This window comes from Aythya ferina (assembly GCF_964211825.1).
Source record: "Aythya ferina genome assembly, chromosome: Z".
In the NCBI taxonomy this organism is placed as follows: Eukaryota; Metazoa; Chordata; class Aves; order Anseriformes; family Anatidae; genus Aythya; species Aythya ferina.
In genome coordinates, this window is record NC_140299.1 from 10593145 (window position 1) to 10619409 (window position 26265).

Sequence of the window (26265 nt, forward strand, 5' to 3'; positions counted from 1 at the left end):
CCCCGACGACGGGGACTTTTATCCTCCTTATATAGTAACAACTCTGCTCCAGAGGGCGATTTCCATTTGTTTCTGATGTGCTTCAGCCTCCCAGCCCACAGCCCACGGCCCTTGAGTTACTCACGGGTACCCCGAGCCGCTCCGATTTATCACCAGCCTTTCCCAGCCGGCCACACGCGCTGCCCTCTGCCTCCCCGTTTTGTTTTTTTATTCCCCAGTGGTTTTTTTTCCCCATTCTCTTTAGACACGCAAGATTTTTTGCCTCTCGTTCAGCCAGGGCAGTGCTTTGAGGGAGGCAGCCCTGTCCCAGCTCCCTGCATTCACTGAGGCATCTCTGGGTGACATCTGGGGACAGGGACACCAGGTGACAAAGGGTCTCCGGCCACAACGGGACGCGCCTGGAAATCTGAAAGTGGTGAATCCAAAGCGGATAAAAGGAAGCATTTTTTATTATCATTTATATATATTTTTTTGTCACTCTCTGCTTAATTAGGCTGCCACAGGAAAGCGCTCAGGCCAAAATGTAGCGGGATTCAGGGAGGGATTGGACACTCGCGCGGATAACAAAAATATCCAGCTATAACAGAGGGTGCCAACACAAATTCTGGAAGGGATATTGAGCCTCACGCGTCAGGGTGTAAACCTATCCCAAACTCTCAGCACCAGGCAGATTAACGGCGGGGAGGATGACCCACGCGCGCCGCTGCTACTGCAGCCACCAGCGGGCTGTCCCGTGCCCACAGCCCTGCTCTCCTGACGTGTCAGAAGGGCTGTGAATGGCCCCGGGCACACCAGCTCTTTGCTCAGCAGCTCCTCTCTTTGGCCACTTGTTGCCCAAATCCACCTGTGCCTCCGGGTTTCATCCCTCTGGTCGCCTCCCTGATTTTGCTGGAGGGGGCTGCTCGGCTCCGGGGGCTCCACACTCACACCAGAACCACCGAGCTGAGCCCTGGGGACACGGGGGACTCGTGCAGGGCCCCGTGTCGGTGGGAATCACCACATGTCCTGGTCCTAGGGGATAAACCCTTACCCTCAGCCCATTCGTGGCCACAAACCCGCACTGGGGGCTTGGAGAAGGGGGAAATCTCCCCCTTGAGCCACTCGTGAGCTGCGTGCGGCACCTCTGTGCCCTTTTGCTGGTGCTTAACGTGGTGCTTGTGCCACCCCGGTCCCTGCCCGATGGGATGCTCGGAGACCTTGCAGTGACAGCGTGACGGGGTGACCAGAGCTCTCCTCCTGGTCGGGAGATTTCTGTCACCCTGCCTGGGGCAACCCCGCCGGGGTCCCTCGGATCTCCCCTCGCTGCCGAGCCCTGCACCCACAGGGGCTTCCAACTGGAGACATTTCTGGAGGGCATGAATCAGCTTTTCACAGCTTGTTAAAAATCTTGATCCTACCTCTTGTTTTCATGCCTTTCAAATCAGGAAATGAGTTTTACAACTTTTCCAGTGGGGCACAGCTGGTGGCCAGGGTCGTAAAGCTGAACTTTATAAATATCTCTTGTTGGGATCAGGGGAAGAGCATTAAAAAGGCAGAGAGAGAGAGAGAGAGAGAGAGAGAGAGAGAAAAGGGAAAGGAGCAAAGGAGAGAGAGAGAAAGAGAAGAAAGGCAACTCGGCAGGACCGCGGGGAAGCCCAGCTCGACGACAGCCATGGCCATGAGAGCGCAGAAGCCGGTGTGCGCCTGGGGCAGGCTCTGCCTGCTGCTCTCCCTCCTCCTCCAGCTGCCGGGCTCCCAGGCCAAATGCTACTTCCAGGCTAAAGGTAAGCGGGGAGGTGAGCCGGGAGGGCACGCTCGATGCTAGGACGAGGCCTCGTCTTCCCCCGGGGGCGGCGGGGCCGTGCCCTGCCTGCCTGCCAGGCTGTGCCGAGCTGGGGAGCGCGCTCGCGGGCCGGTGATGACTGGAAGGAGCAGCCTATAAACCACAGAACAGCTCCCCAGGGCTCTGGCTGAGAAACAGCTCGCTGGGCCACGGAGAGCTCCTGGCAGGGGCCCGGCTGGGGCCGAGCGTGCAGGACCAGCAGCAGAGGCAAGAGGGCTGCCCCGTGTCCTTTTGGGGTAGAGGGGGCTCCCACACGCTCCCCCCCCCCCCGGTGCTCATTGCCACCTTTCCCTTTTTACAGCTCCCTGCGAGTACGAGGGGAAGCAGTTCTCCCTCGGGGAGTCGTGGCTGAGCACCAACTGCCTGCTGTGCACCTGCCTGCACCCCATCGGCGTGGGGTGCTGCGAGACGTGAGTGAGGGGCGCTGGGGACGGGCTGCGGGGGTGGCACACGCGGTGGGGACCCCAAGGGCTGCGGGGAGACACGGCCCGGTGAGGGGTGGCAGGGCGAGGGGCGCCACGGAGGGGTCTGTGGGCAACAAATGCACAGCAGCGGGCCTGGGAAGGGTGTGGGCAGCCCCCTGGCAGGCGTCAGGGGGGAGCTGACGGTGCTGCCGTGCCCTCTCCCGCAGCACCCAGCACCCCATCGACTTCCCCGACTGGTGCGAGGCGCACTACGACACGCAGACCTGCCAGATCTCGGTGGTGCAGAAGGCCAACCCCAGCCTGCCGTGCGTGAAGAGCGTGGAGCACGAGTGGGGCTCGGCCGGCACCCCCGAGCCGCTCAGCAACAAGGTGCTGGGCGCGGGGCTGAGCGGGTAGAGACCCCCGCCGCCAGCACCCCCCCCCCTTCTCCTCCAGAGCGCACCTCCTGCATGCTCCAGACCTGCCCCGTCCCCTAGAGACACCACTGCAGCCACCTTCCAGGGAAACCACTGTCCGTGCACCATCGTCCTGAGCTAACATTTACACCCCAGCGCTGACACAGTACGGATTCGCTTCCGCCTTCAGCTCCCCGAAGTGAGCCGGGGCCCCTTCAAAAAAAAAAAAAAAAGAAAAAAAAAAAAAAAAAAAAAAGGCGAGGACGGGCCCCGAGCCAGGCTGCCCGTGGGAAAGCAGATCCCAGGGGATGTCCTCCCGGGGCACAGCCCCCAAAAAGAGAGAGCCACAGGACCAAATCACCCCGCAACCCCCCACAGCCCCCGTCCCCTCGCCAGGCAGCCCCTGGGAGCCCACTGGGTGGCTCTTCGAGCAGCACCCACGTGCCCTGGCCCATCCCTTCTCCATCCAGGAGCACGAGGGGCACAAAACCCACCTCTGGAACCACTAACGCCCCTGCTCCTGCAGCTCCCAGGACAAGAAGGGACCCCCAGCACCACGCGCCAGCCCCGGGCAGCCCTGCAGCAGAGCCAGCAGCCCTGGGCAGGCAGCGGGGACGTGGGGACAACTGGTGGAAGATGTCCCCAGGAGGAGCCCGGCGTCCCCGTGCCTGCTGCCCTGTCCCAGCTGCAGGTTTTGGGTGCCCTGGTAGGGCTCAGGGAGCTGAAGCAACCTGCCTGTGCCCCCGTGGAGCTGGCTGCCCCACAGCCCACCCTGGCTGGTGCCATGCCTGTGCTGTGCAGAGCCTTGTGTAGATGTTTCTGTTCTTGCAATAAAAGTATTAAACAAAGAGGTCTCCAGACAGTGACTGTGGTAACCTCGCGCTGCCTCTGCCACCGGGAAGGGCGCAGGAAAACGTTCTGTCCCAGGCTGCTTTTGCACCTTCGGGTGTTTATTAGGTTTCCATGCAAAGAGGAAAACTCTTTGGAAGGTTTGGTAGAAACGCGGGGCTGGCTGTTGAGCAGGGAGACCTCCGTCCCAGCTCCCCAGCACACAGCATGCATTCACTCCAGCCCCCCGAGGATCCCGAGACCAGCAGGATGCCTTCGGGCTCAGGAGCAGAGGGAGAGGACAGCCCGGGTGCTCAGCACCTCGCAGTCCTGGGTCACGGTTGCAGTGCTGCCTCCTGGCTCCACGCGGAGCCCTTGGCCACATCCAGGAGCCCAGCAGGAGCCAGCAGCACCAGGCTGGCCCGCAGGGACCTTCCTGCAAGGTTTCGCTCCCTGGGCTGGGCCCTTTCCTCCTGGAAGCCCCTCAGGGGGCAAGGCACAGGCAGGGCTGCTCCCCGGGAGGCAGTTCCTGTTCGGGTGAGCCCTCGCAGCCCAGATTCACCCCGCTGCCCACCCTGGCGTGGCAGGGTCCTACCGGCTCTGCCCCCTTCAGATGGTGATGGAGTTGGTGCTGGAGAACTGCGAGACGTAGGAGGCCAGGATGGGGTTGGTGGGGAGGACTTTGATGGGCAGGTCCCAGCTGAAAGTGTCCACCTCGATCTGCTCCACCCCGGTCCAGGTGACGGCCTCTGGCTGGCTCCCACGGACGAGGCAGGTCCCCGCTGACTCCCCCGAGGTCACAAACTCGAAGTGCAGCCTCCACTTCAGGGACACTGCGGGCGAGAGGCGGGTCAGCAGCCAGCACCACGGGGCCAGCAGCTGCCTGGGCGCTGGCACGGGGACAAGCAGATAACTCCCACTCGCACGGGGCCGGCTCCCTCCCACACCACGCGGCCCCGCGGAGGGTTTGGCAGCGGGAGCAGGGCACTGACCGATGTTGGTGGTGAACCCCGGGGTCGAGCTCAGCGGGATGGGCAGGCTGAAGCTGCTCTGGGCTGTGTGCAGGCAGGCCTCCTGATGGCGGGCGTGGGTGCTGAAGGAGACGGGCTGCCCCCGCCGGCGCTGGAACTCCTCCTGGATGCTCTCTTCTGTCTGCAGGCTCACCGAGAACTGCGGGGCAAACAGGCAGGAGCTCACACTCACTCACACTCACACTCCTGGGGCCTCCGTTGTCCAAGTGAGCTGAGAACCAGAGCCCTTCCCCAGCTGAGACCTCATCAGAAACCCCACAGCAGCTCAGTGCCACCCCAATCCCTTCTCCCCCTGCCCACCCAAAAGCCCTGCTTCTCCCCCACGGTGAACCCAAGGCCAGCGCTGACCTGCAGACACGGGATGTCTCCTGAGAAGTTGAAGGTCCCGATGACATCCTCTCCGATCTTATACACGGTCTTGAAGATGCAGAAGGTCCCCACCTTCCCGCGGCCACTACTGATATTGTACAGGTCTATGGAGAAAGCAGAGAGGGGGGCAGAGCTGCAGGAGGAGCAGGCTGTGCTCCACACAGCAGCCTGGGTCACCCAAAGAGCCCAACAGACACAACTTGGCTGCTTGGGAAGGAAGGACAGGCCCTGGAAGCAGCATTTCCTTCAGAAAGGTCAGCAGTGAGCAACAGCAAACCACATTGGCATGGAGGAGCCTGTGGCAAACTCTGCTCCGAGTGGGCCCTGACGGAGCTGCTCCACAGCTGCAGGCAGAGCCTTGCTTTGCCAGAAAAGGGAGTTTTTGCAGCAAGCACTGAGCGGGGACAGCAGGTCCGCCCAGGGGAAGCGACCTACGCAGGCTGCGTCGGGAGGTGGCTGCCATGAGCAGGTCTGTCGCCAGGTCCGCCAGGCGGGAGTCCTTCTTCAGGCCCTCCTCCTCCTCCAAGAAGGGGTTTGAGGGCGCGACGGCCTCATCCTGCGGGCACTGGTAATCCTTGAGGCCTGGGGAGGAGGCGAAGAGTCAGCAGGGCGGGCTGCAGAGCGTGCCCGAGGGAGGGCAGGGCAGCGCGTGGGCTTACCGTGCAGCACGAGGACGCGGAAGGGCACGCGCAGGAGCTTGATCGGGGAGTTGACGCGCTGGCAGCCGATGGTCAGCTTGTAGACGTACTTCACCGACTGCCCCCGGAAGGAGGGGGGGCCGTCTATGGGCAGCGTCTCACAGTACGAGTCTGCAACGAGCACGAGAAGGATTGCTAGGCAAGCAGGCTCCCTGTCAGGTCACTCTCTCCCTGTGCTGGTAATTTCCTTTCCCGAGTGGTGCGAGCGCATCCCCAGCTTCCCCTCAAGGGCACCCCTCACCCCACGTGCATCACCATCCACTGCTTCCAGCATACACATGTCATGCATCGAAAAAATGTGAAAAGTGTAAAATCCAGGAACACAAACGAGGCTTACTCATCACGAGTTCGACCTGAGTGTGCCTCGTGCACCACATAAACGCGACGCTCTCAAGCAGCAGTCACGAGCCACGGTTTCCTCGGGGCCCTGCCTCACTTGTGCACAAATAACACCCGAGGCAGAGGGATGCTGATCGATACCTCATCCCTCTTCTGATATTCACTCTGCAGCCCCCCCAAGCTGCGGGCTGTGTAAGGGGAGAGATGCAAGCAGCATCCCGTGGAAAGTCTCCACCTCTGGCTTGCCCACCGTGACGCAGATACGCCCTGCCAGAGGAAGGGCAGCGTCCTGCTGCTCAACCACAGATCCTTCCCCGAGTCTGGCACGTCCTGAACGCTGAGGCTCAGATCAAACGCTAGGGTTATGTTTTAAATATAACTTCTGGATTTTTTTTTTTTTTTTAAAAAAAAAAAAGGAGGACTGGAAAGACAAAAAAGCCCACGCTGGTGACCAGAGCCCACAGGCTCTCACACCTACAAACAAAAGGCTGGAACGAGGTGCTGATAAAGCTGAGAACTGCCCCGACAGAGAGGAAAATCAGGAATTTCCCAGGAGGGCCCAGGAGTGCTGCTGCAGACCGCTGCCATCCCTGCAGCAGGTTCAGCAGAAGTGCCCACGAGGGTCTCCATGCCCAGCGAGGACAACCCAAGCTGAGATCACTGTGTTTTGGGAGGAAGACGGGCAACACGTTGTGCCTGCTGCCTGGCACAGGAATGCAGAGTCTCAGGAAGCCTCTGGAAGGCCAGCCTCCCCGCAGGCCCCGGGAGGAAGCGCATTCCTGGCACTTTGGATGCTTCCCGACCCTCCCGCGTACCCTCTGGCTTGTGTCGGGGCTGCCTCCATTTCCTCCCCTCCCCACCAAGTATTTGGAGGCATTGCAACACCAGAGGGGAGGCAGAAAGAGCCACAGAAATGACTTGAGGGCTTGAAAAAAATGTTTTATGGTGACAAATTTAAAGAGCTCAGTCCGGGCAGTGTGTCAAGCGGACGGGAGGTGAGTCACCTTCAACATGCAGGTACCATAACACGGGGAAGGTAGTGGGGAAGGAGCTCATAAGCAACCCAAAACAAGGCCTTCTGTCGAGCGACAGCCTCACACAACCTCAGCCCCAAGTGCCAACTCCTGCCACGGTTTAATAGCACGGTACTTTGCCGAAGCAGAATTCAGATCTCTTGACTTCTTTCTGCCTTTCCAAACCGTGCAGCAAAACCCCAAACTTCAGAAAAACAGGAAATGAAGAATTAAGACACACACCCACGCAGCCTTAACTCTGCCTCCACGGAGCTGGCAGCAGCCCCCAGCAGCGGCCCGCAAGCGTGCCAGCTGCGGCCTCGTGCGAGGGGAGCAGCACCACACGGTGGGACTGGTGCGAGCAGCTCGGCACAGCCTGGCCATGCAGCAGGGCTTTTGGGGTCACCCACTGCGGCACCACACGTGACAAACCTTCCTCCTGCCGTGCCACCATGTGAGGAGGTCCCCTCAATCTGTCCCAGCTACCTGGGCTGGTCAAAACCAGCACATCACACAGCCCACGGCTCTGTGCTCTCACTCACAGCTCTGCTGGACGCTCCAGCAGAGCCCCTTCCACCTGAGGCTTCCTCACTCTCTGACCTGAGAGGTGTCCATCGCCCGTTTTGGGTGGATTCCTGCTGGGATATCCCAAGGAATGAGCCCACGTGCAGCCTGCAGAGCCTGACGCCAGGCTGCAATGCAGAGATCTGGCACCAGGTGACAGGCTGGGTCAGCAGCCACCAGCCCAGGGGCGACAGCGCATGCTTGTGTTGTCACAGCTGCCTGGTCAGGTAGAAGCCCCCCGTGCAAAAACACTCCCTGGAACCAGGGAAATCAGCTGCTGCAGATCTCCTCTGAAAAGGGTAAAAAGCTCTCCAAGGAGAAAAAGGGAAAGCAGCGATGAAGGAGAGCTTAAAGGGGGCCCACTGGAAGAACACTGAGAGGCTGGGAGGCACAGAGAGCTGCGAGCCAGGGACGATGAGAATTGCTCACTTTCCTGGCAGAAAGGACAGGGCAACCAGAGCAGGTTGACGACAGCAATCCCCAGGACATCCCCGGCCTGAGGAGGAGGCACACGCCTGCAGAGGGTGCCAGCCTCAACTCCAAGCATGCTCCAGTGCCTCCAAAGAAATAAAGGCAGGGGAAGGCAGGCGCGTGCAGCTGCAGCCAGGTATTTCGGAACACTTCATGCCTTGCAGCCACACCATGGAGCTGTGCCAAAGGACACGGGCCAGGGGCAGAGCTGAGGGACACCTTGCAGTGCGTGGAGAACAGATTCTGGCTGTGTTCCTCAGCACTCACTTCACACCCCTCGCCTCCTGCGAGCAGCAGGGCTGGCTGCTGGCAGCACTCTGAGCGCAGGGCCCCCCCAGATGTGAACCCTGCAGGAGGGGGAGCAGCAGACAGGACTCACAGGACTTGGACTCCCCGGGATCCAGCCGCAGGTCACAGAACAGGATCTTGGGTGGAGTGGACAGGATGCACTGGCCCCGCTCTCCTGGAAGAGACAAAACCTCACGTGAGCGCTGCCCCTGGCCAGCCCCCGGGGGGGCGCGGGCTGAGGGGGCCACTCGCTGCGCCCGGGGCCAGCCGTGCCTCACCCTCACGGGGAGGAATGGGGAAGAGAAGGGGCCGAGGAGGAAATATCTCACGTCCTGCTCAGGCCATGAGACATTCCCAGAACAGCTGGACCGACAACCCTCCCGTTTTGCTCCAAGCTAGCGCCGCTGTGATCTCAGCATTAATGAGGTCCTGCGGTGGCCACGCAGCAGGGAGTTGCAGCAGGAAGCCAGCAGGGGCTCGGGCACACACCTTGCGGCCTGCTCGACCCCTGCTCGGCCTCCCTGCCCGAAAAACGGGGAGCGCTCACCTCTGTTGGGGACGAAGACCGTCTCGTTCTCGGCCTGCACGTCGTGCTTGCTGCCGTCGGAGGGGGGAAGCGCCACCCGGTTCTCGCTGGCATGAAACTGGCAGTGGATCTGGGCGCTGGCCCACGCCAGCATCTCGCTGAGGGCAAAGGAGAGCAAAACTCACTCTGTGCTTCCACATGGGTGGCAGCGAGCACGGGCTGGAGGACAGCAGCTTTTCCTGCCCCTCTCCATGCATGACTGCTTTTTGGGAACGAAGCGGGCCCTGCTTTACTGCTGCTGAAGCCATCCCCACAGCCCCCCCTCCAAACACACCTTCAGGGCAATCCTGAGCTGGCCACTGACCCCAAACCCTTCCAGGACCCCTCCAACCCTCTCAGGACCACTCTGCGGGTCACCCCACGGGCACCTCCCACAGCTCTGCACAAATCTTCCAGGCTCCCAACCCCGTATCTGTTCCTTCAGACTTGTAGGAACAATGGCAGACTTGTGAATGCAGCCGGTGTCCGGCAACCCTGGTGTTGTCCAACATCACAATCCCATTAGCAAGCACTGACACCAGAACTTCAGGCGCTACGGGGATCTTTTGTGGCACACGGGAATCCCTCGGTGTGACTAATCAGACCAGTTGAACGTGCAGACCAACCAGGGAAAGACCTTGCTGCACTCACTGCGGCTAATTATGCACCACTTGATCTCATGTGTGCCCTGGCTGCCCTCTGAACACACGCTGGATCCTCTGCCCAGACACCTCCGGCCCTAAAAGTTGCAACTCTGTGCCTCCAAAAGCACCAGCACAGCTTTCATAAGGTTTTCTTCCTTTTCCTAACCTTTTCCTAAGGTTTTCTTCCACAAGGTGTCTGCTGCATGGAAGCAGGGAGTGCCCTGACAATGTTTAACAAATTTATGTCAGCTTACCACAATTACAGCACCTTCAAACGCAGCACTTTGCATATTTTCCATTTATTCTCAGTATTGCCTGATGAAATACTGCTGAATTGTTTTAATTCTTTACCCAGACGGACAAACACAATTTGCGTGTGCCTTCCTACCAGCAGACCTCGTCCAGCTGCCAGGACACGCAGGGATCCTGCTCTGGGGCCGAGCCCATCTCTCCCTTCTCCCTGCAGCTCCTCCTAACCACCAGCCCATTAGCTGTTCCTGTGACCTAGACAACTGTCAGTAGCTCGCTTTTTTTTAGTTTGAAAACTTTCTTTTTTTTTTCAAGAGGCTGTTTTCTAGGCACCACGACAGGCCTGAGGTTCCCAAATAAACCTTCCAAAACCGGGCTGCGAACCTCCAAAACTGCCCCACCGTCTACCTGTGCGGTGCCACGTTTTAGAAGAACAGGGACAACTCCCCTCTGAGCACAGCCAGCAACTCCCTGACGTGCCATGCTCCCAGAAGTGGGGAGAATAACACCACCTCCCCACCAGGCAAAGCTCTGGAAAGCTGGATGCTTTGTGGCGTGGCTGAATTTGAATGTTTAGCTCAGCAGGCAAGAGAAACAAGGAAAAAGCGACGGAAAGTTAAGGAAGATAATTTAAAAGAGTCCTCCGGTGGCAATGCAGCAGGCTGCTTTGCTGAGACTGCGAGCCCGGGAAGCGGTTCCATCAAAGCAGCCACCTCGGACAGTCATAGTGGTGATGCAAAGGTGCTGAACCTGACCGGGCAGGACATCAACACTTCCCGGGAAGGAAGGACACAGGGCAGGAAAACCACCTCCACCCCTGGAACATCAGACAAGGCCACACACTGCTGACATGGAGGCTGCGGGTGAGTCACGCCCGTGAGCCAAGGTAGGAAGCTCCTTATCTTGTCACCTTTGCTCAGCGCCTGCTCTGGGCACAGCTGAGTCAAGGAGAGGGGAGTGCCCGAAGGCTGGGCCACAGAAAAGGCTACCACGGAAGTCAGCCTCTTCCTCCCTCCGGGCACTGCTCGCCCCTTTGGCTACTGCCAGCTCTGGAAGCGGGGATGACGCTGCCCCATCAGCTCGCTGCCACACACGGCTCCCTCCACAGACGTAGGAAATGATGACGCTGCTGCCTGTTGCCCCGAGAGACTCACTCCGGTGTAACTAGATATCCCACCTCGATAGCCAGTTCGGCTTCATTTTCTGCCAGCAATTCTGCTGCCACTTGAGGGGCACTTAAACGCACCTCTCCCAGTGCCTCTGCCTGCATACTTTTTTTTTTTTTTTTTTCCAGTGTCTCCCTTGGGGGCAGAAAACCAGAACTATTACCTCAGTTTCCGCCCTGAAATGGAGATGGCACGAAGCACCATTAGGGAGCACCTTGGGTGGGGAAGTGACCGGTGGCTGAGCTGGCACCACAGCCCCACAGCCACACCGGGTACCCGTCAGCTCTGTGCTGGTGCTGCCCCTGTAGGGGTGAGCGTGGAGCAGGGCCCGGTGCCGCCGTCCGTACCTGCTGGCAGAGGTGGAGGCTGCTGACAGAGGGTTGGTGAAGGTGATCACGCACTCCAGCATCTCCCCGGCCAGGAACACGGGCCCGCGGCCCAGCTTGGCCACCACCTCGATCATGGCTGGGACGGCCCCGCTGCGAACCTGCCACAGGGAACTGGGGGCACAGGGAGAGGGAAAGAAAGAGAAAAATGGTTGGGGTGGTGCCATGGAGCAGACGGGCTGAGCGGGGACACTGGGGGGGACAGAGGGATGGCCACAGGAGGCCATACCCACAGGGGGCAAGCACCCATGGTGGGGGGACAGGGGTAGGCCTAGCCCAACCCACAGGGGGTAGACATCCCCGGGAGGGGGGACAGGGATGGCCCTAGCCATACCCACAGCAGACAGAAACCTGTGTGGGGGAACAGGAAGGCCTCAGCTGTACCCATAGCACACAGACAGCCCTGGGGGGGACGCAGGGATGTCCCTGGCCATACCCACAGCAGGCAGATACCCGTGGGGGGGACAGGGGTGGCCAGAGCCATGCCCACAGCAGGCAAACACCCGCGGGGGGGGGACAGCAGCGAGCCTGGCCACATCCAGAGCAGACACACACCCATGGGGAGGGACAGGGATGGCCCGAGCTGTGCCTATAGCAGGCAGACACCCCCGGGAGTGGGGACAGGGATGGCTCTGGCTGTGCCCACAGCAGCCAAACACCCATGGGGGGGGGTAGGGGTGGCCAGAGCCATGCCCACAGCAGCCAAACACCCGCGGGGGGGGGGCACACGGACGGCCCCAGCCCCCCCCCCCCCTTAGGCCCAGGCCCGGGCCTAGGCCCAGGCGCAGGCCCCACTCCACGCCCCAGCCCCAGCGCCCCCACACAGCCCGCGCGCAGCCGCTCCCCTTCCCCTCCCCCACCCCCTCGGCGCCCCCCCACTCACAAAAACACCCCCCAAAAAATTTGGGGAGGGCTCTCACCCCCCCCACACCCCCCTCTCCTCCTCCTCCAGCCCCTCACTCACCTCCACTTCCGCCCTCCCCCCCCCCACCCACCACCTCAGGCCACCCCCCCCACCCCCCCCGCTCGGCAACTTCCGGCGGCGCTCGGCAACCTCCGGCACCCCCTCGGGCGGGCGGGCGCCGGGCGCTCGGGCACCTTCGGCAATTTCCGTCACGGCCCCGGGGGAGGAGGGCGGGAGGAGGAGGAGGAGGGGGCGTGGCCGGAGCGCGGTGGGCGTGGCCGATAAAAGGAGGGGGCGTGGCGCGCCAAAGGAAAGGGCGCGCCCGGGAGCGCGGCGGGGCCATGGCGGGCGCGGGGCCGGGGCCGGGGCCGGGTCCGGGTCCGCTGATGGGGGGCTACCAGGGGGCGGCGCGGGGCCGCGGCGTGGCGGCGGCCGGCTGGCGGCTCTGCCTCGCACACCGCTTCCCGCAGCCCCGCCGGCCCTACGGAGCCGGGGACGTGCCGCTGCGGGATGTCCTGAGGCACGTCGGCTTGGCGCTGCGGTAAGCGGGGGGCGTTGGATTGGGGGGATTGGGGGGGGGGGATTGGGGATTAACGGGGGGTGGCACGGCGTGGGGGTCGGGGGGGTGGGGAAGGGGGTGATGCTGAGTGCTGGGAGCACTGGGAGCACTGGGAGGCACTGGTCTGCCACCCATCTGCCACCCCTCACCCTGCTGTCCCCAAGTGCCGTGCCCCCCCCGCTCGCCCCCCAGCCCCTCTCGGTGTTTTCTGCCCTCGTCACCGTTTTTCCGCTCGTTTTTCCACCCTCGGCCTTGCTCCCGGCCTCCCCCGGAGGCTGCAGGTGGAGGCCACCGCTCGGCTCGCACGTCCCCCTGCCCAGCTCGCTGGGGATGCGCCGGTGGTGGCTCCCTGGGTAGATCCTGGAGGAGAAGGGGTTGGGGTGCAGAGGGCTCTGCCGGCAGCACGCAGCCCCGTGCCGGCTGCTGGCACCAAGGACGTGGCCAAGGCTGCCTCCACCGGGCCCTGCGTGCCACCAGCACGAAGGACGGGGCCGTGCTGCGGGCTCGGGGCGTGTTTGGCCATAGGGATGATTAGATCCTGGGTGCTGCTGCACCAGCCGAGGGTTCGGGCTGTGGGTTCGAGCTGCTGAAACCCTGCTTGTGGTGCGGCCTCACCTGGTGTGGGTGTCAAATAAACGGAGACCCCTGCCCCCTGCGCAAAGGGGGCGCACAGCAGGGTGCCCTCAGAGGCTGCTGTGGCACCTGGAAAGCTCCTGCATCATCCCGAGGTGGCTGTGGGGTCCCATAAGGGGACACCCCAGACCTTCAGAGGGTACAAAGTGGGGTGCAGACCCCCCTGCTGCCCCTGTGCAGCCCCGCAGGGCTCGGTGCCCCCGCGTGCACCAGGATGTGCTGGCGGCACAGGGCGCCGGGGCGGGCTGGGCGCTGCCTGGACGGGTTTTAATTCCACAGCCTGCCTGCATGGAAAGCAATGCCCTGTGGACCCGGCGTGGCTCCTCGTGCTGCAGAGCAGGATGGATTTCTCCTGCTTGTAAAATCCCAGTCCTCTCCGCTACGTGCTGCGGGGAGAGAACCCGGGTTCCCCTGCCACCCCCCTCCTAAGGGTCTGGGTGCCCCTGGGCGGCAGCAGCCCCAGCTCTAGGGGGGCTCCTTCCCTCCCCGAGCCAGAAACCCTTCGGGGAGCTGCTGGGCGGGCGCTGAGTGAAGGCACGTCCCCTCGGGGGAGAGCGCTGCCAAACCGGGGCTGCTGAGAAAGGAGCAGATGCAGCAGATGCAGCCGCAGATAGCAGCAGCGGGACGGGCCGGTTCTCCTGGTGCCTGGCCGTGGACTCCCAAACCAGGGAGCAGGCTGTCGTCGCCCCCCAAATTTGCTGGAAAAGCCTTTCCCCGTTGCTGTCCCTGCTCAGCGCCGTGCTGCGTGGCTGTGTGTGTGCCCTGTCTGGTTGCACAGGCACGCAGATGGTTCAGCACCAAGCACCAGCCCGGTCATCCAGGGCTGGATCCTCACAGCAAGGAGATCTCTGATGGTCCTCTTCATGGAAGTGCATCACCCTTCCTCCTGGTTTCCTTGCAGGTATTTCAGGTGGTGGTACAAGAAAACCTGCATCGAGAAGAAATCCGCCTTCATTGACCTCCTGTGTGCCGTCCCTCTCCAGCAGATCTACGGTGAGCTCGGGTTTGGGCACGGGGCGCTGTGGGAGGTGGTGGCAGCGGGGACCCTGTGGGGGCAGGGAGAATTTGGGGAGCACCAGGGGGTGAGGTGGGGGCTGCGTGGGGCAGCCAAGGCACAAGGAGGGTGGTGAGGTGTCTGGGAATTGGGGAGCTGACCCCTGTGTCCCCCAGGCTGCCCGCTGGGCGGGATCGGTGGCGGCACCATCACGCGCGGCTGGCGGGGCGAGTTCTGCCGCTGGCAGCTGAACCCCGGGAAATACCACTACGGGACGGTCATCGCCGACCAGGTAGGGCTCCCTGGCTCCCCAAAATGCTGAGCTCGGGGAGCAGGGCCAGCACGGGGCTGGGCGCCGCGCCCTGCTTGTGCCACCGAGACCCCCCCGCGGCGGGGCTCATCTCGCCCCTCTCGTGCTCCTTTCCTCCCCAGTTCACGGTGTGCCTGCGTCGCAAGGGGCAGACGGTTTACCAGCAGGTCCTGTCCGTGGAGAAACCCAGCAAGCTGCAGGGCTGGAACTGGGGGTACTGCGGGCACTACGCCTTCTACCATGCGCTGTACCCCCGCGCCTGGATGGTCTACGAGCTGCCGGGGCAAAACGTGGTGCTCACGTGCCGGCAGGTCTCCCCGGTCATCCCCCATGACTACAAGGTGAGGCAAGCCCCGAGCACTGCTCCGTGCCCTGGCATGCTGCTGTGGTTTTGCCCTTGCCCTGGGAGGAGCAGGGGGATGAGGTGGTGTTTTCGTGGTCCCCGTGCTCCTGGAGATGCCGCCGAGGCACTGTCTGAAGCCAGCCAGGCTTTCCTCCGTGTTAATTCTCTTTCCCAGCCTGGGCTTGTTGGTCCTCATATCCCATCTCTGGTGCCAGCTGCTGGCAAGACTTGTTAAATCCAGACCGGTGCTGCCAGGGGTTGTCCCTTCCAGCTCCGGCAGCTGCTCCTTTCCCTTCTCTGTGCTTTGACACCGTGTCCTGCTTATTCCCTGCCCTGGCTTTTGCTGGGTGTCCGTCCCAGCTCCTGCCCACCCTGAGAGGCAGGCCCTGGGCCCGCAAGGCTTTAGGACACCCGCAGCCCTCACGTGCGAGTGCTTGCTCAGCTGCTCCTGAGCACCACAGCTGCCTTCTGCCTGACGTCCCCATGGGAAGGGCTGCTCATTAGCTGGGGTTTCCCAGCTGGGCTTTCCCAATGTTTTTCCCCTCTCCACTGCTCATCCCCAGCCCCAGGCGAGGGTGGGAAGCTGCCAACAGCCCTGACCTTGCTCTTACCCCGGCGAGGCACGGGAGGAAGCTGGCAGCAGGCACCAGCACGTGCTGAGACACCCTCCTGAGCCTGCAGCACTGCTCTGAGTGCTGCCCAGCATCTGGATTTGGGCACCAAATGCTCCCCAAATACCCCCGGCTCAGCAGTCCTGAGTGCTATGAGCCCTGCATGTGACGTTGTGTCCCCCCAGGACTCCAGCCTGCCGGTGGCAGTGTTCATCTGGGAGGTGGAGAACGGCAACGAGGAGCCCGTGGAGGTGTCCATCATGTTCAGCATGCAGAACGGCACGGGCACGAAGGCAGACAAGAGCGGGGGGCACTGGAACGAGCCCTTCGCCCTGCAGGAGGGCGGCGAGCGGGTGGCCGGCGTCCTGCTGCACCACTGCACCCCCACCAACCCCTTCACGTTTGCTGTGGCTGCCCGGGAGAAGGTGAGGGCTGGCAGCAGGGATGGGGCTGTGCCACGGGGAGGGCTGCTCCTGGTGGTGGCCCTGGGTTGGGGACAGCCCCGGAGCTGGGTGCTGAGTGGGGTCTGCAGGAAGAGAAGCTGTGGGTGAAGCTCTCAGGTCACCAGGAGGTGGCATCGATGGGGAGCAAGTGTAGGATTGCTGGTGGGTTGTTGTTGCCAAAAGTACAGCTCGGGGGGGGGGGATTTTAATCGCATTTCCTGATGCTCTGCTCATCCCCAGGCTGGCACAGTTGTCACCCACCTCACCGCGTTTGATCCCACGGGGTCGGGCAGGGATGTGTGGCAAGACCTCCTGCAGGACGGCAAGCTGGAGTCCCCCTCTGGTGAGTACCCGGGGGGGCTACAGGGTGCCAGCCGTGCTGCGCTCACCAAGGGTGGGTTTCCCTTCTCCTGGGGCCCTCTCGTGGCCGTGGGATGTGTGGTGTCTGCAGGAAGCTCCCCCAGGAGCTTCCCGTCCCTTGTAGGGTGCAGGGAGAGCACAGAGGTGCCAGCTGCTCCACGGGGCTACTGAGCTGTGGCTCCAGCCCTGCTCTCCGTGATGCTGGGGCTTGTTCCCGACTCCTGAATTAAGGAACTTAAGTGGGGTTCAGTCTGTCTCTAAATTCCCTGCTGCCTGTCGTGCTGACCTTGTGGCTCCCCACAAGCTGCTTGCACCATTTCAGGGCTGCTCTCAGGCTGCATTAATTGCATGTCCCAATGTCCAATCCGCCCGAGGCTTGTGTGCCCGGCCGCCTTCCTCGAGTTCACGCCGCCAGCCGAGCCGGTTCCCATTTGTTTAGGGTGCACTGAGCAGCTCCCGAGCCTTGGAGCCGGCGCAGCGTGCTGCCCTCTTGTTGCTGCGAGGGTTTCCTGAAGGTCTCTGGTATTTCCTTGTTGCTTCTGCGTCATCCTCAGCTGCCTGCTCGCTCCCGCAGCCGGCTGCTTTGGAGCAGGGCAGCACCTCGCCGCCCGTGCTGGCAACCTGCTGCCACCACCAAGGCCAGCCTGCAAACGAGGTAGCGCTGACGGATCCGCAGTGCTGGCACCGTGCCTCTGCAGGATTTCGTGAAGCTCGGGTTATGTCATCGCTTGCATAAACATTTCTGGAAAGCTGTCTGCTACCTGCTGTCTGCAAAGGGCGCGCGGAGCCGCCGGGATGCGGTCTCCTTCCTTCATGCACGCTCGCTGTTATCGTCGGCAGGATCTGTGCTGCTGTGAAAATCGCTGCCTTAATGAGTTTACCTGCTACACATGTCAGGACCAGCATATAATTACCTGCTCGCCTGAGGGTGCTTCTTAAATAAGGACACAGTTCAAGCACCCTCCGGAGACCTGGAGGCGACGGCTGTCACCACAAAGTGCCGGTGCCTGGGCTGGCAGCCACGCGGTCCCGGTGACGGGGTGTGCCAGCCATTCCACACATGCCTGCTGGTTTTCCTGCCTCATTTTTTCCTCTGCTTCTATGACTTTTTTTTTTTTTTAACCCCCTCCACCCACGGCAGGTATTTTTGTCCTGGTGGCAAAAAGCAGTTACTCATGTGTGCTAGTGCCATCTCCGAAACGCAACGGATGTACCCTGGGGCGTGCAGGGTGCTGGGGCGTGCCCCAAAAGCCTTGTTCCCCTGGGGCTCTCTAGGCTTCCCTAGACATCCGTGGACATTTTTTTTTAACCTAATTTTCCTGGCAGGTAGAAGCAGTGTGACAGCAAAGGGCGAGGAGACAGCAGCAGCCGTGTGTGCCACCTGCACGGTGCCCGCACGGGGCCACCAGACGCTGGAGCTGGCCCTGGCGTGGGACATGCCCCGCGTCCACTTCGGCTCCAAGGAGAAGCTGCACCTCAGGTGGGTGGCTCGGAGACAGCTGCTGGGGTGCCCACGTCCCCTTGGGGTGTCCCCTGGGCTGGGCCCTGACCCCAAAATGCTCTCGGCAGGCGGTACACACGCTTCTTCGGCAGCAACGGGGACGCGGCTCCTGCCCTGGCGCGCTACGCCCTGGCGCACTACGAGGAGTGGGAGAGGAAGATCGACGCATGGCAGAAGCCAGTCCTGGAGAACAGGTGGGACACGGGTGGGGACGGTGACCCCGCAGGGGACAGCAGGGGCCGAGGAGGCTGAGTCTGCCCTGTCTTTGCCCCCCCGCAGCCAGCTGCCCTCCTGGTACAAGTCGGCGTTGTTCAACGAGCTGTACTTCATGACGGACGGGGGCACCGTCTGGCTGGAGCTGCCCCACGACTGCCTCCCCCAGGAGCTGCAGACGCCGGGGGTGGCCAGCCTGTCCCACCTCCTCCCTGTCCTGCGGGAGTACGGAAGGTTTGCTTATTTAGAAGGTAACTCCTAGGGACACGTTGGACGGTCCCAAATGCACCCTCCCCATTGCTGACCCTGGGTGGTTTGAGCAGCCCCCATGGGGTGAAGCCCCGCGTGGCACGGGGAGGGGGGACCTGCCTTTCCTGACGTCCCCACGGCAGGTCTGCCCTCCCTCACCACCCCTCCGGTGCTTGCAGGGCAGGAGTACCGCATGTACAACACCTACGACGTCCACTTCTACGCCTCCTTCGCCCTCATCATGCTGTGGCCCAAGCTGCAGATCAGCCTGCAGTACGACATCGGTGAGCAGGCGGAGGGTTTGGGATGGCTTCTGCCGTAGGGATTGGTGCTGCAGAGCCAGCATCCCCCTCCAGCCCCTCTGCTGAGCCCTGGGATTTGCAAACCCCCCTGTGCCATGCCCTGCTGGCGCCCCTTGGCATCTCAGTTTAGCACTAGGACGTGCTCTTGCCGTGCTGGGGCAGTCCCTGATCCCAGCAGGTCTCCTCGTGCCCCTCCAGGAGAAGTGTGGGGCTGTTTGCAGACCCTGGTGCTCTGGGTGTGCTTGGAGGCTGCTCTGCCAGCAGGGAGCTGAGCCCTGTGCTGGGGGCTGAGCCCCCTAGGCTTCCCTTCCTGCCCTGGCTGGTGCCACCGCCTCGCTTACAGCCACGTGGGGTCCTCCGGCTTGGCTTTGTAGTATGGGATGGGGGCCACGGGGCTCGCTGTGGTGTCTCCTACACTGCTAACCCCCTGCATCCCTTCCAGCCGTCACGGTGATAAACGAGGACGTGGAGCCCCGGCAGTACCTGATGAGCGGCCAGACGGCCCAGGTGAAGCTGAAAAACGTGGTGCCCCACGACATCGGGGACCCAGGTGAGGGGTGCAGCACGTCCCTTCCTCTGTAAGAGAGAAAAACGATACGAGGCTTGGTGATAAGAGGCTTGGGTGGCCCTGGTGGTGCAGGATGAGGGTGGCAGCGCGTGCTCTGAGCCCTGCTGCATCCTCTCCATCCCCTCGCAGACGACGAGCCCTGGCAGCGCGTCAACGCCTACCTGATCCACGACACGGCCAACTGGAAGGACCTGAACCTGAAGTTCGTGCTGCAGGTGTATCGCGACTACTACCTGACACACGACGCGCCGTACCTGCGGGACATGTGGCCGGTCTGCCAGGTACCAGGGGACGGGGTGGGGGGGACACCCTGGTAGGGGGTGACACGGGAGGTGGGAGGCATCCCGAAAGGGGCTGTGCCATCCTCCCCCTGCCTCCTGCAGGCCGTGATGGAGTCGGAGCTGCGGTTTGACACGGACAACGACGGGCTGATCGAGAACGGGGGCTTCGCTGACCAGACGTACGACGCATGGGTGGTGAACGGAGCCAGGTGAGCAGGGGGGCGGGTGGTGGAGAGCAGCCTCCGGGGAGCGCAGGAGCTGGGGGGCACGCTCCCCATCCCTCCTTGGGGGCTCTGTGCCACGCTGCCAACGCCTGCTGTCCTTATTTTTGCTCTGGCAGTGCCTACTGCGGGGGGCTGTGGCTGGCGGCTGTCCGGGTGATGTGCGAGATGGCAGAGGTGCTGGGGGACAAGGAGACCCAGCAGAAGTACAGCGGCATCCTGCAGAAGGGCAAGGAGGCCTTCGAGAGGTTGCTGTGGAACGGTGGGTGCTGGCCGGTGGGAAGCCACGCCGGGAGGGGTGCTGGGGTTGGATACCCATTTACCCTTTTTTTTTGTGTGTTTTCCAGGAAAGTACTACAACTACGACAGCAGCGGGAGCGACACCTCCAGCAGCATCATGTCGGACCAGTGTGCGGGGCAGTGGTTCCTGGGGGCGTGTGGCCTGGACCAGGGGGAGCTGGAGGTAAAAGGAGGGGGGGGGACTGGGGAGGCTTTGCTTGCAGCAGGGCGAGCGCCTGCTGTGGGCTTGGGGGGGCTCCAGCACCTGCTGTGCATGGGGCAGCAGTGGGGTGAAGGCTGTTTGAGGCGAAACAGTGCAAAAATGAGTGCTGAGGAACAGGCTGTGCGGCAGGAGCCTGCAGCCTCCCCCAGGCCTGGCACACTGCTAGCCAGGTCCCGCTGGGCGCTGTTCTCAGCAAAATGGTATTTGTTTTAAAAAAAAAAAAAAAAAAAAAAAAAGGGGGGGGGGGAGAAAACACGCGTTTTCACATGCTGTGCGCTGCCTGGTGTGAAGTCCTGAGTGAGTGTTGGAGGAGATGGTGGTTGATTTGGGGCATGAAAAGCTGCAGCTGTGTGGTTGCGAGAGGAGAAGGGGCTGGAGACTGCTCAAATGCAACAAGGGGGCAGCGAGAGCAGCAGCAGTAACGCAGCGCCTGGGACGCAGCGGGGCGGCAGAGAGCCCTGCTACGGGTTATTTCCAAGCAGCAGGGAAGAGACAGACCCTGCTGCTGGAGAGCAGGGCTCTGCGGGGCTGGTGGAAGCACGGAGCAGCCCGCCGGGTGCCCGAGGGCCGTGGGTCGCTTCTGCTGGTGCCGAGAGGTTGCCCCAAGAGCCCTCCCCTGCGAGCAGCCTGCAGGATTTGGGGAGCTGCCCTCCAGCTCTGTGCTGTGTGAGAAACGTCTCGAATAATTTTCTTCAGACAGGATCTTCTGTGAAGCTATTTTATTTGCAGTTTCAATGGCAGGCGTCCTGTCAATCAGGAGTGCATTCTAGTAAACAAATCCTAACCTTTTATTTCCTACTACTCAATGCCTGATCACCTCCCCTGTTTCCTCAGGGCTGAGTACTACAGGTTCACAAGCTACTCAATGCTCCTCTATACCATATATGATCAATTTTTCTCTTTTTCAACCGCTTAATTTCTCCTTTCTTACGTTTTGAGAACCTGTGATCTTTGTTTTACTGTTTCCCACACCGCTCATCCTGTTTTTCTCAAGCTTCCACCTTGTTTTGGAACAGCGAGGCCTCCTACTGTCTACTTACCTACTTAGCATTTCTCCTTGTTATGACTACACAACCACCTTGGAATACAGAAAAAAAAATTCCCCACTGCAAAAACAACTTAGTTTCTCACAGCTGCGGTGCTCCAGCAGCATTTTTGGATGCGGAAAAAGTGGCATGGTCCAAAATCTCGCCTCTTGTTTCTGTTGATGTTGGACTCTGCTGCTTGAGGTGTTGTTCTCTGCTGCCCGGTGAGCTTTGAGCTTGCTGGAGGCTGCACTGATGAACTTCTCTGCTTACTACGGTCATCCATTTTTTTTTTTTTTTTTTTTTTTTATGTGTTTTGATCACTTGCCCTGCTGGCAGCACTCCTGCTTGTAACGCGTTCCTGCTGTGCGTACAGGTCAGTGAGGGAACGCAAAGTAAGAAAAATCAGTGGCCTCAGCCCTGAAGAAAAACTCTGCCCCAAACCATCCCGCAGGAGAAGAGGCTTCCCAAGCAGTGCTGGTGCTTATCTCCAGATCCACAGCCACACCAGAAACATGACTGTATCAGATGCTTGGCTTCAGCACAGATAAAAGGGACCCGCTGCCTTTCCCTGATGAGCCCACAGAAGCCACTGGGTTAGCCTGCTCCCAGGCAGTGACCGCCAATGCATTTTTGGTTTTCATCCCCAGCAAGCCGTGGAAAAGCATTATTTACATTCAGCTGCGTGCAGAGGCTCTTTGTCCTCGTGCAACTGTCTGTGCTGTTTGGGGCAGTTGGCCTCTTCATGCTCGGGTTGTTCTGTTTTGGTTTGGTTTTGCAAGAGCTTACTCAGCTCTCCGAAGTGTCCTGAGCTTTTGGCTGCAGTTTGTTGAATAACTTGTTTTTTTTCCCCCTGTCAGGTGGGGGTACGGGGCAGGCTCTGTGCTTCCTCCCCTCTTCTCCCGAAGTGGCTGTTTGTGTAGCGAGCATGGCTGACCTTTCACAGACCTTTTTAACTTTTACTAGGGGTGAAAGTTTCAAGCCTCTTGTGCCAGATCCAGCGAGCCACAGGACATGTCACGGTCCAGCCTCAGGGCCATGCTGTCCCTGCTCGCTTCAACCTTTGGCTGGGGCCACGGTCCTGCATCGCTGCCTGGCAGCGCAGCTGCAGGGATTGAAGTCCTGCTGAAATCAGTAAAAACAGCCCTGATTTTAATTATTCCATGGAGCTGAATCTAAATTTCCTTGTCCATAACCAGGAATTCAAACATGGCCAGTCCAAGTGTGGACTCCACCAGGAAGTGGGCACCAAGTTCTGCATCTCCCCTGAGCAGCTGCTTTTCTCTCTTTGGGGAAGAAAAAGGCATTTTGCTGGTATTCTCCATCCCATTTCTTATAGAAACTACTCCCAGCTCACCAAGCCTCTCTCTCCATGCAGGTCTTCCCCAAGAGCCACGTTGTCAGCGCCCTGCAGACCATCTTTGAGAAGAACGTCATGGGCTTCGCCGGCGGCACCATGGGGGCGGTGAACGGCATGCGGCCCAGCGGCGTGCCCGACACCTCCAGCGTGCAGTCCAGCGAGGTGTGGATCGGCGTGGTCTACGCCTTGGCTGCCACCATGATCCAGGAGGTGAGCGGAGGGGCCGCGGGTGGAGGCGGCCGGTGTCCTCTTCGAGCTGGTGTCCTCTTTTTCGCTGATGGTTTCCTCTTCTTCCCCCAGGGGATGGTGCAGGAGGGCTTTCACACGGCTGAGGGCTGCTACAGGACCGTGTGGGAGCAGCTGGGCATGGCCTTCCAGACCCCCGAAGCCTACTGTGAGAAGAAAGTCTACCGCTCGCTGGCTTACATGCGGCCCCTCAGCATCTGGAGCATGCAGCTGGCCCTGGAGAGCCGAGCTGGCCGGGCACCCTGTGCCCCTCCGGCCCCCTTCAGCCAAGTGCCTGCTGGCAGCGAGCAAAGCAATGGGGATAACCTGGGCCCTGTGGCCTCGGATGGAAGTCAGGGACCTTGTCCCATGCCTTCCTCTCTTTAAGGATGCTCAACTTGCTGTTTCCTTCCCTACCTCCTCAGCCCCTAAGCTATGTACACCTCACCTCGGGGGGGCTCCTGCTGCACACGAGGGGGCCGGAGGCACGGGTTGGGTCCTGTCGCAGATGGGAGGGTGCTGCTGTGCCCTGTGTTGTCCCCTCCTCAGGGCTCCGGCAGCCTGCAGGATCCCCCCCTGCACCCCTCGTGCCCAGGAGCAAGCGTAACCTCTCCTGCAGGCTGTGGCTGGTAGGGTAGGGGCCGGGTGCAGGATGCAGCCGCCCCCACCACCCACACGTAGACACATGGATGCTGTAGTGTGTGGCCCCCTGGGCTGACCCCCGCACCTGGAGGGGGGGGTCCCGCTGGAACAATCCCTGGGGGGCCGGTGACAATCCCAGCCCCGACAGCCCCTGGCCTGGCTGGCACCGTGCCGTGAGCTGGCGTGGGCAGGGGAGCAGATTTTAGAGGATGATTATTTCAAGTTCTTAATAAACTATTGTCCAGGTATGTGTTTTGTGCTTCCTTGTGGAGGGGCATCATGCCTGCAGGTTGGTGATGAGAGCTAGAAGTGAACAAGAATGTGCCGAAACTGGCACAAGTACCAACGTGCCACTAGGCTGTGTGGGAGGCTGCTGGGGCTGGCCGTGGGACCAGCGTGCCACCAGCTCCTGGATCTGAGGTCCACGTGGCTCCTGCGGCCACACACTGATGGCACAGTGACAACTGGAAAGCCACCAGGTGAGCTGGGGCAGAGGCACAGTGCCTGGGCAGTGACCCAGTGGGCACGGTGCTCTGCACCCCTGGCACCAGAGCAGGACACAGAGGCATGTGTGCCCCCCCTGCGGGGCCACAATTATGTTTTCCCCCCTCTGTCCCTGCGGGGTTGGCACTAAATCTTCACCTCCTGCCCTCCTGGGTGCGAGGGTCACCCCGCGGGGTCCCCGGCTGGTGCTGACGTGCTGCTCCCCATGACCCCTGCCCCGTGGCGTGGCGGCACCAGCAGCAGCACCCACGTCACGGTGTCCCCTGTGCCACCACAGGCGGTGGCCCGTCACCACCGGGTGCCCCTTGGCAGGAGGCCCAGAGGCACCGCACAGCCCCCGCTGCTATAAACGGGGCCGAGTGGGGCCGGAGCTGTGCAGGCAGAGCCTGGCCCTGGCAGGCACAGCCATGGGGAGCCTCCGCTGCTGCCTCCTGCTCGCCCTGGCCCTGCTTGGCCTCCACCCCGCTGCCGCTGGGAAGGTGAGGGCTGCTGGGGGCCTGTGCTGAGCTGTGCTGTCACAGGGGTGCAGGTGTCTGGTTATGGGGTTGCATGCCTTTGGGGTTGCGTGCTTGTGCCGTGCCATGCTGTGCCACGCTGCCCTGTGCTGTCCCCCGGCCCCCAGTGTGATCTGCAGGGCCTCTGGAGGAACGAGCTGGGCTCCAACATGACCCTCTTGGCCCTGGACATGGACGGGACCTTCTCCGGCTCCTACCACACCGCGGTGGCAGCCACCGACAAGCAGATCCTGGTGTCCCCTCTGCAAGGAGTCCTGCAGCCCCCCGGTACCAAGGGGCAGCAGCCCACCTTCGGCTTCACCGTGCAGTGGCAGTTTGCAGGTATGTCCATGGGGCAGCCAGCGAGCACTGTTGTCTGTCTGTCTGTCTGTTGGGGGGGGTTGGTAGGACTGTCTGCCTGCCCTGGCAATAGGGAAGGGGTCTCTCCCCACCTGGGGAAGGCAGCCGGGTTGTTTGTCTGTTTGTCCATGGGAAGGGGCAGGGAGGTCTGTCTGTCTGCCCAGAGCACGTGGCAGGGGCGTCTGTCTGTCGGAGGGAGGTGGCCCAGGTTCCCCCGCTCGGAGCCACCAGCACTCAGCCCCCCTCAGCCCCCGTTTCACCCCACGCAGACTCCACCACGGTCTTTGTGGGCCAGTGCTTCGTGGACCGCCGTGGGAAGGAGGTGCTGGAGACTGCCTGGCTCCTGTGGGAAGGGGTCCCCTCCCGCAGGGACGTCTGGAAGGCCACCAGGTGAGCCCAGCCCTCGCTGCCACCCGGCAGCACCCACTCCCACCCCACTGACCCCCCTTCCCCGCAGGGTTGGCACCTCCATCTTCACTCGTGTCAAGTGATGGGGACCCAGCCGCCTGCACCCCACGGTCCTGGGGCTCTCCGCTGTCCTGCTGCCTGCTGGCTCCCTCCCAGTGCCTCCCAGTGCTTCCCAGCGCCTCCCAGTGACCCTGCACCACGAGCCAAATAAACCCTGCTGTGCTCAGCAGAGCTTTGCCCTGTGTCTCTCTGTTACTTCCCTGCGGCTGAGACGGGTGGAGGAGGTGGGCAGGGGTCCGTCCCCTTAACAGGGACATGAGGCTGTGACACGGCCATTGAGGCATTTATCGAGCACCCAGGGCACGCCTGGCCCTGGCCAATCTGCTTCAAAGGAAGGCGAGAATTAGGAAAAGGGGCCATGGGCTGGCCGAGGTAGTTGCTACCTGCACAGCACATAGTTACGTGTCCTTCCTGACCAAAATACACACATCGTGGCCCCCCCCATGGCATCCCACTGCCTCTCCCATCACCCATCCCTGGGCCCTGATGCCCACCCCGTGGCGTGGTGGCACAAGCAGTGGCACCCACATCACAGCGTCCCATGTGCCACCACAGGTGGTGGCCCGTCACCACCGGGTGCCCGCCCTGCTCGGCCTCTGCCCCACTGCTGCCGGGAGCTCCCCCCTGTCCCCCTGCTCCTGCGTGGGCTCCTCTTCCCGGGCTCTGGTCCAGCCCAGGGCCTGCTCCAGTGGGAGTCCTCCACAGGCCGCAGCCTCCATCAGTGCAGGTCCACCTGCTCCATCATGGTCTCCTCCACAGATAGAGAGTGGAGCCGTGCTCCTCCGTGGTACTCCATGGGCTGCAGAGGGACATCCTGCTTCACTATGGGCCTCACCACAGGCCACAGGGGACTTCTGCTCCGGCACCTGCAGCACCTCTCCCCCTCCTTCTTCACTGATCTTGGAGACTGCAAGGCTGTTCCTCACTCCTCTCTCTGTCC

The 26265-nt window shown here is 61.7% G+C and overlaps 4 protein-coding genes across 6 annotated transcripts; 3 read left to right on the forward strand and 1 right to left on the reverse strand.

Moving 5' to 3' along the window:
- The first annotated feature begins 427 nt into the window (after positions 1-427).
- Positions 428-3435, forward strand: MSMP (microseminoprotein, prostate associated). Its single transcript, XM_084504596.1, has 3 exons — positions 428-1763; positions 2124-2232; positions 2454-3435. Exons 1-3 carry the CDS (start codon positions 1409-1411, stop codon positions 2641-2643), a joined length of 654 nt encoding a protein of 217 aa, XP_084360722.1. The 5' UTR covers positions 428-1408; the 3' UTR covers positions 2644-3435.
- Positions 3436-3574: 139 nt separating this feature from the next.
- On the reverse strand, positions 3575-12384 carry RGP1 (RGP1 homolog, RAB6A GEF complex partner 1). 3 transcript variants are annotated; one of them, XM_084504595.1, is made up of 9 exons: positions 12352-12384; positions 11215-11367; positions 8791-8927; positions 8335-8418; positions 5530-5679; positions 5306-5452; positions 4850-4974; positions 4463-4640; positions 3575-4303 (listed from the first exon to the last, which is right to left on the reverse strand). In XM_084504595.1, the coding sequence occupies exons 2-9, from the start codon at positions 11328-11330 to the stop codon at positions 4080-4082; spliced, it is 1161 nt and encodes a 386-aa protein (XP_084360721.1). In that variant the 5' UTR covers positions 11331-11367; positions 12352-12384; the 3' UTR covers positions 3575-4079. The 3 variants fall into 3 exon arrangements, with proteins under 3 accessions (XP_084360721.1, XP_084360720.1, XP_084360719.1); XM_084504594.1 differs by having other exon boundaries at positions 12308-12359; XM_084504593.1 differs by lacking the exon at positions 12352-12384 and having other exon boundaries at positions 11215-11721.
- A 124-nt stretch (positions 12385-12508) lies between these two features.
- Positions 12509-23747, forward strand: GBA2 (glucosylceramidase beta 2). The gene is made up of 17 exons (XM_084504592.1): positions 12509-12698; positions 14251-14342; positions 14520-14635; positions 14776-14994; positions 15793-16032; positions 16291-16393; positions 17737-17890; positions 17980-18105; positions 18191-18375; positions 18553-18657; positions 19118-19225; positions 19373-19524; positions 19627-19733; positions 19865-20007; positions 20093-20208; positions 22651-22842; positions 22933-23747. The coding sequence occupies exons 1-17, from the start codon at positions 12544-12546 to the stop codon at positions 23242-23244; spliced, it is 2625 nt and encodes an 874-aa protein (XP_084360718.1). The 5' UTR covers positions 12509-12543; the 3' UTR covers positions 23245-23747.
- A 532-nt stretch (positions 23748-24279) lies between these two features.
- Positions 24280-25509, forward strand: LOC311427296 (avidin-like). The gene is made up of 4 exons (XM_084504597.1): positions 24280-24482; positions 24626-24839; positions 25127-25247; positions 25315-25509. Exons 1-4 carry the CDS (start codon positions 24411-24413, stop codon positions 25346-25348), a joined length of 441 nt encoding a protein of 146 aa, XP_084360723.1. The 5' UTR covers positions 24280-24410; the 3' UTR covers positions 25349-25509.
- The last annotated feature ends 756 nt before the right edge of the window (positions 25510-26265 follow it).

Coding starts and splice junctions, on each gene's coding strand:
- LOC311427296 (XM_084504597.1), top strand. CDS start 24,411: ATGGGGAGCCTCCGCTGCTGCCTCCTGCTCGCCCTGGCCCTGCTTGGC. Junction 24,840..25,126: donor CGTGCAGTGGCAGTTTGCAG/GTATGTCCATGG, acceptor CACCCCACGCAG/ACTCCACCACGGTCTTTGTG. Junction 25,248..25,314: donor GACGTCTGGAAGGCCACCAG/GTGAGCCCAGCC, acceptor CCTTCCCCGCAG/GGTTGGCACCTCCATCTTCA.
- MSMP (XM_084504596.1), top strand. CDS start 1,409: ATGCCTTTCAAATCAGGAAATGAGTTTTACAACTTTTCCAGTGGGGCA. Junction 1,764..2,123: donor ATGCTACTTCCAGGCTAAAG/GTAAGCGGGGAG, acceptor CCCTTTTTACAG/CTCCCTGCGAGTACGAGGGG. Junction 2,233..2,453: donor GGCGTGGGGTGCTGCGAGAC/GTGAGTGAGGGG, acceptor CCTCTCCCGCAG/CACCCAGCACCCCATCGACT.
- GBA2 (XM_084504592.1), top strand. CDS start 12,544: ATGGGGGGCTACCAGGGGGCGGCGCGGGGCCGCGGCGTGGCGGCGGCC. Junction 16,394..17,736: donor CAAGCTGGAGTCCCCCTCTG/GTGAGTACCCGG, acceptor TTTTCCTGGCAG/GTAGAAGCAGTGTGACAGCA. Junction 20,008..20,092: donor CGAGAGGTTGCTGTGGAACG/GTGGGTGCTGGC, acceptor TGTGTTTTCCAG/GAAAGTACTACAACTACGAC.
- RGP1 (XM_084504593.1), bottom strand. CDS start 11,585: ATGGCTAGGGCCATCCCTGTCCCCCCTCCCGGGGATGTCTACCCCCTG. Junction 5,680..8,334: donor TCCCGGGGAGTCCAAGTCCT/GTGAGTCCTGTC, acceptor TGCTCGTTGCAG/ACTCGTACTGTGAGACGCTG. Junction 4,975..5,305: donor CACCTCCCGACGCAGCCTGC/GTAGGTCGCTTC, acceptor CTTTCTCCATAG/ACCTGTACAATATCAGTAGT.